This window comes from Vidua macroura, chromosome 11 (genome assembly GCF_024509145.1).
Source record: "Vidua macroura isolate BioBank_ID:100142 chromosome 11, ASM2450914v1, whole genome shotgun sequence".
NCBI classification, from domain to species: domain Eukaryota; kingdom Metazoa; phylum Chordata; class Aves; order Passeriformes; family Viduidae; genus Vidua; species Vidua macroura.
Window position 1 is genome coordinate 22,330,355 of NC_071581.1, and position 6,132 is coordinate 22,336,486.

General features: G+C 57.3%; 2 protein-coding genes across 3 annotated transcripts in view; one reads left to right on the forward strand and one right to left on the reverse strand.

Moving 5' to 3' along the window:
- WWP2 (WW domain containing E3 ubiquitin protein ligase 2) overlaps positions 1 to 1,119 on the forward strand; it is a 31,639-nt gene extending 30,520 nt beyond the window's left edge. For both annotated transcript variants that reach the window (XM_053987648.1, XM_053987650.1), the window contains exon 24: positions 91 to 1,119. In XM_053987648.1, coding sequence (XP_053843623.1) covers positions 91 to 190 — 100 coding nt within the window. In that variant the 3' untranslated portion in view covers positions 191 to 1,119. The remainder of the gene's footprint in view (positions 1 to 90) is intronic.
- A 640-nt stretch (positions 1,120 to 1,759) lies between these two features.
- PSMD7 (proteasome 26S subunit, non-ATPase 7) lies at positions 1,760 to 5,102 on the reverse strand. Its single transcript, XM_053987652.1, has 7 exons — positions 4,962 to 5,102; positions 4,361 to 4,452; positions 4,012 to 4,104; positions 3,441 to 3,538; positions 3,081 to 3,161; positions 2,448 to 2,539; positions 1,760 to 2,244 (listed from the first exon to the last, which is right to left on the reverse strand). Exons 1-7 carry the CDS (start codon positions 5,033 to 5,035, stop codon positions 1,806 to 1,808), a joined length of 969 nt encoding a protein of 322 aa, XP_053843627.1. The 5' UTR covers positions 5,036 to 5,102; the 3' UTR covers positions 1,760 to 1,805.
- Positions 5,103 to 6,132: the final 1,030 nt, after the last annotated feature.

Consider the following 6,132-nt stretch of genomic DNA (forward strand, 5'->3'; position numbering starts at 1 on the left):
GGGGAGCTCTGCGGGGCTGCGCGGGTGCTCTCCGTCCCCCGGGATGGGACTGCTGTTCCTGGCCTGTCCCAGCCTCCGCTCTCTCCCCAGCTTCAACCGCCTGGATCTCCCTCCCTACAAGAGCTATGAGCAGCTGAAGGAGAAGCTGCTTTACGCCATCGAGGAGACGGAAGGGTTTGGACAGGAGTGATGGAGCTGTGGGGCGTTCCCGGAGCGCTGCCGGCCGGTGCCCAGGGCCGAGCCCTCCCCGGGATGTGCACGGGCCCCTATGGACACTGTGGCTTTTGTTCCTGGGCGAGGCCTGCACTGACACAGCCCTGGGGGAACAGGGCTGTGTTTCCCTCCCTCAGGAAACCCGAGGTGTGATGGAGAGGAGGACACAAGGGCTTGGCTTGCCCAGCTTGGCAGGGCTGGCGCAGAGGGGCTGGGGGGCAGCACAGGGGGCACCGGGGCTCCCCAGCCCCCCACTGCAGACACAGTTACATGTTTGGTAGGGGCTCTTCTTCCCCCTCGTGTTTTCTGCCTTTTCATGGCATTTTGGTAGTGGCAGGTGAGGGGGAAAATGGCTCTCAGATTTACTTCTGGGTGCCATCCTGCACCCAGCGTTCAGTGACAGGGACCCCCAAGACGATGCTTCTGAGGGGCTCTTGTGCACAACCTGAGCGCCAGGTCAGCCCCTTCCCAGGCCAGATCTGCAGCCACTGGAGCCAGAGCCTGGCTGAGGGTGTCTGTGGCGTGTCCCGATGTGCAGCCCGTGACCCCTGGGCAGTTGTATTTAAATGATGTGGTTTCTGCTCGGAGCTGGTGCTCCACAGCAGCCCCGGGGGCTCCGGGCACTGCTGGGGCCCTGCCGGCCTGCGCTCAGATCCCGGGTTCTGCCCACACTCCTGTGTTCCCTCTGCTGCCGCACAGGCTGCAGTGAGGGCAAGATCACCTGGCTGTCACTTGTGTCCCTCCCCGTGTGTGCGGGTGACAGACGCGGCTGGTCTGTGTCCGTGTGTCCCGGGGCCTGTGGAGACGGGACCCTGCAGCGGCTCCGGGCTGGGAACCGGCCGGTTCCGCACGGCCCCGCCTGCCCCGCGCGGCTTCGTGTGCAATAAACGACAAAGCAGCTGCCGAGGCGTGCCTGTGTGCTGGCTCCTCTCACTGTCCGGGCTGTGTGTGGCTCCCAGGGTGGGGTCTGTGCAGGGCTGGGGCTCCAGGGCCGCAATGCCATCCGGAGCTCAGCACTGGGATCACAAATCCCAAGGATTTTGTCCCTGCCTGCTCTGTCAGCAGTGATGGCCCCGGTGCCTCCCCAGGCTCACAGCCTCCTGCAGCCCCTAGAGCTGCTTGGTCCCAGCCAGGGGTGACAGGGCCAGCAGCGCTGTCCCCAGGGACGGGCTGGGGCCTGGCTGGCACAGAGGTGTGACAGCAGTGACAACATCCCAGCCGTGTCACACCACGAGGAGCTGGGGCACAGAGCCAGTTAAACCATCCCAGTTAACCAAGTGGGGTACATCCCAGTTAAACAGGGATGGCCGTGGTGCACAAAACTGGCTGATGGCAAAGGATTAGCCCTGGAACATGGGAATATGCTCAGTGAGAGCAGAGTGTGCGTGAGCTGAGGCCTCAACACGCCCAAAGACACACTGGGGGAAGGAGAAGTGCTGTGTAACAGCATAATCAAATCAAAAGCCTGCACGTGGCTCCCCCAACCCTGCCTGGGTGAGGAGGAGCAGGGTGCTGAGCACAACATACAAAATCCCAGCACCAAGGATTTAGTTTACAAGATTTTTAATTTACAAATAAAAAACCTACACCTTTTACTTCTTCTCCTTTTTCTCCTCTTTCTTGCCATCACTCTTCTCCTTGTCTTTCTCCTTCTCATCTTTCCTCTCCTTTTTACTTTCTTCTTTTTCCTGTCCTTCCTTCTTCTCCGCATCCCTGTTGGCAATCTTGTTGTTGATGAGGTTGTGCAGGGCCACAACGGAGCGGATGAGCGAGGCCAGGTACACCACCACCATCTGGTCATTGGTCTTCAGGTAAAAGGCCTTGACAAACTCCTGCAGGTTCACGTCTGGGAGCAGGTTGAAGACGTCCTGGAGGTGGTAGATGATCTGGTGGTTGATGGGGAGTTTGCCCAGGGCTACTTTCTCTAGGTAGCTCCTGATGTCCAGAAGCTTGGAGTTCAGTCCCTTCAAGCCATGGACCTGGTTTGTGATCCGCTGGGACAGCGTGCCCACCGTGGTGTCCTTGATGTCCCTGAAACCCAGAGAGAATCGGGATTAGAACCTCACCCTGCAGGGCACCGTCCCTTGGGGCCTTTCCAGCCGTGTGAGCACGGCCAAGGGCTGATGGCATCCAGGCTCCCAGGATTTATGCCACGTGTTCGACGCGCTCCTCGGGCAGCGGCGCCGGGAGCGCCGCTGGGAGCGCGGCAGGGCCCAGGAGAGCTGTCCCCTCACCTCAGCAGGTGCTCCACACCCACTTCCTCGGCCTCCTCAGCACCAATCTCGCTCGTCACGTGCTCAAAGGTCTTGGAGGTCGGGGTGCCGTCCTAAAGGGACACACAAATGGGGGATTTTAGCCAGGGGATGAGGGATTGCGCCGAGGAAACCAGAAAAGCAGATCTACACAGGCCACAAGGGATCTGAGAGGAACAGCTCTAGCTGGGCTGTCCTTGATTTAATCAGTGTCACTGACTGCCCCAGCAATCTCTCCTGCTCTGGCTAACTTCCCATTTCTGCATTTTGCTAGTCTGTGCCCAGAGGGAGCAATGGAAATTCTAAATATCACAATTATTTCTCTCTTTCCTGATCCAACTTTGTTGCCTTCTGGGAGAGCAGCTCCTGCTCTGCAGTGAAGGCCTCAGAAAGGCAAAAAGATGCAATAATTTATACGCATCCAGAATAATTTAAATGCAGCCATCACAGTGACTCGCTGCTGGGTGCTGTTTGTCTGCATGGGGCTCAGCGAGCAGTGAGCTGCTCAGGGCAGGCCCACAGTGACTGGGCACACCTGGGAGCAGCTGCAGGCAGTGACACCACGAGTGACAGCCTCCAGCTGTGACTGTGACACTTCACAGAGCGAACACTCACGTCATGGACCTCCTCCACGGAGATGTAGGCTTCTGTGGGCAGCCCCAGGTCCTTTGGCTTCACATCAATGATCACCAGCACCTTGGGGAGAAAGAAACCGTGCAGAAAACTGGATTTCAGTCATGGAGTAGAAAAAAAATACCCAAGCCAGCTCTTCCCTCCTCAGCACCACCACAAGGCTGCTCAGAGGGGTAACCTCAGGCGCTGAGACAATGATTCAAAAACCTCCTGATCCCAGTTCCTCAATCACTTTACAGCTGTGTCACCAGCAAAAAGGGTGGGGGACAAGGCTTCCCAGATGCCCCTTTTAGGGAAAGGGAGGCAGGAACAACCCCACAGGCCAAAGGTGGCCCCACTTACAGAGTTGGGGCAGTATCTCTTCATCAATTCGTTGATGGCGATGTCGTTCTTGTGCAGCTTCGGGCCGGTGTGGTACCACCCCACGATTCTTTCTCTGGCTGAGCAAAAGCAGAAAGGATTTGGAATAGGAACTGGGGGAGGCCCCAGCAGAGAGACCTGGGCAGAGACTGGGTGGGCTGATCGAGGGTGAGAGTCTGATCTGTGTGGAGGAGAGGGAAGTGGATTACAAGGCCATGGCTTGAGCAGTGACCGCACTCACTCATCACCATGACTGAGCCACAGCTTTTCTCCTGGCCCCTTCACTGGTAATTAACAGCTTCCGTTAATTGTGTGGCTCTCAGGGCCTGATAGCCTGCACATCTGACATCTTGAGATGCAAGTCCCATCCCTGAAGTGCTCAAAACCGTGTGGATGTGGGACATGGTTAGTGGAGAACACGGTGCTGGCTGGACTTGATGATCTTATAGGTCTTTTCCAACCTTAAGGATTCTGTGATTAGTAGGAATTCCCTTTTCCACAGCCCTGAAGTTTTTGGGAGCATATCCCTGACTGTCAGAAGATCTCAACTCACCATTGACCTTCTTAAACATTCCATACATGTTCTCCAGATAGTCATGGTCCAGGAACCACACGGTATCATCCTTGTCATCCTCATCAAAGGGTACTGGGAATAAAACAAAACACCAGCGTTTAAGAATCCAACTTTCTGAATTAAAATGTTTATTGAAATGCTTTGGGTTTGGGTATTTTTGGCTGCTAAAGGAGAGTGAGGTTTACTTAGGGGTGTCAACAGCATGTTGCATTTGTTGTTGGATATGAGGTGTACATGGATGGATCAAGGGTTTCTTCAAAATCCCCAACACAATCCATTCACAAAATCATTCAGTGGCTTTGGAGAAGGGCAGGACACCCGAACTCACCTGCAAAACTGTTGGACACATCCAGGATCTTCTTCTGCCAGGAGCCCAGCAGCACTCCAACCACTCGCTTCTGATTTCCCACTTTTCCTATTCTAAAAGGAAAAACGACTGTCAGTCCCTGCCACAAACGGGGAGGAGGGGAGAAGGGACCCCCACCCCGAGTCGGAGATGACACAGCGGGGGTGGAAGAGAGGCGTTGTGACTGTGCTATCACTGCTTGTGTTTACAGCCACAAAAGGGCGTTCCGCGGCCCTCGGAAGCAAAGCCTGTCCCCAGGGACGGGCCGATGTCACTCACGGGGGACGCGACCCCGCCACCGGCTGCGAACAGCGGGCAGCGACCGACCCCCGTGTCACCCACCGCGGGCTCGGCCGCCTCCTGCGATTCACGGCTTCATTTTCGGCTCTAAAACCGCTGGGCACCAGCGGCAAGGAGCGGAATTAGGCCCAAATCACCCGGGGTGCCGGAGGCACCGGGTCCCCTTCCGACCCCGGGGCCCTCCCGCTCCGCCAGGTCCCCTCCCGGCCCCGGGCTCCTTGAGGGCCCCGCTCCCGGCCCGGCCGTGACTCAGCGCCGCGGCGCCACTCCCGCCCGGCCGCACCTGTTGAAGTGATCGACGACGCTGAGCAGCACCAGCGGGTGCACGACCACCCTGTCCACGGCCAGCTCCGGCATGGCGCCCGCCCTGCCCGGCCCGGCCCCGCTCGCTCCGACGGCCCCGCGCCCGCAGCAGGCCCGACCGGCCCCGCGCCCTCAGCCCGCCCCGAGCGCCCGGCGTGCAGCGCGCGGGGCGGCGCCGGGCCGGGGCGGGCCCGCGGCCATCTTGGGAAGGTGCGCTCGCCATCTTCGGAGGGGACGGGCCGCGGCGGCCACGGCCGCCATCCTGAGGAGGTAACGCCGCCATCTTGGCACGGTGCCGCCGCCATCTTGGGAGGGTGCCGCCGCCATCTTGGGCCGCGGCGCTGTTCCGCCCGAGGCGGGAAAGGGCGGGAAGGGAGCGGCCCTCAGCGGCGGAGCCCTCCCCTCCCCTGCTTTTCCTCCTGTTTCCCCCCTTTTCTCTGCCTTTTCCCCTTTTCTCTTTCTTTCCCCTCCTTTTCCCTCCCCTTTCCCCCCTTTTCTCCTTCTTTTCCCCCCTTTCACCTTCTTTTCCCTCCCCTTCTGCCCCTTTCCCCACTTTCTTTCCCCCCCCTTTTCCCCTCTTTTTCACCCCTTTCCTCTCTTTTTCACTCCTCTCCCCTCTTCCCCCGCTTTTTAAAGTCCTCATTCTCTCCCCCCTTCTTTTTAAAAGCCCTCTTTCCTCTTCCCTTTTTTTCACCCCTTTCCTCTCTTTTTCACTCCTCTCCCCTCTTTCTCCCCCCACTTTTTAAAAGCCCTCTTTCCCCTTCCCTTTCCCCCGCCTTCCCCTCGTCTTTTCCCCTCATTTCCCCCATCCCTCCCTTTCCCAGGCTCAGGGATCTCCGTGACCTCTCGCAGAGGGAGGAATCCCGCATGGGGCTGCGTGAAAAACACCGATCACTTGGGTTTTTTTAAACCTTAAAAGTTTATTAGTAACAAAATAGATATAAAAAAAAATAGTAATGAAATTAGAGTAATGAAAATTTGGACAATGAGGATTAGGACATTACGAGACAATAAAAAGCAAAGAATTACGGACGTCCAGATGTTTTTGGGCACTGAGCTGCCAAAACCATGCCTTGTGAACAAAAGAATAACCCTTAAAAGTAATAGCCAGTTACATATTCATATCTCTCATATGCATAAATTCCTTGCAA

Bases quoted from the DNA above. Each gene is read 5' to 3' on its own strand.
- PSMD7 (XM_053987652.1), bottom strand. From the start codon at position 5,035: ATGCCGGAGCTGGCCGTGGACAGGGTGGTCGTGCACCCGCTGGTGCTG. The intron at 2,540-3,080 runs GTGAGTGTTCGC...GTGTCCCTTTAG, and splicing joins CCGTGGAGGAGGTCCATGAC to GACGGCACCCCGACCTCCAA. The intron at 2,245-2,447 runs GTGAGGGGACAG...TCTGGGTTTCAG, and splicing joins GGTGTGGAGCACCTGCTGAG to GGACATCAAGGACACCACGG.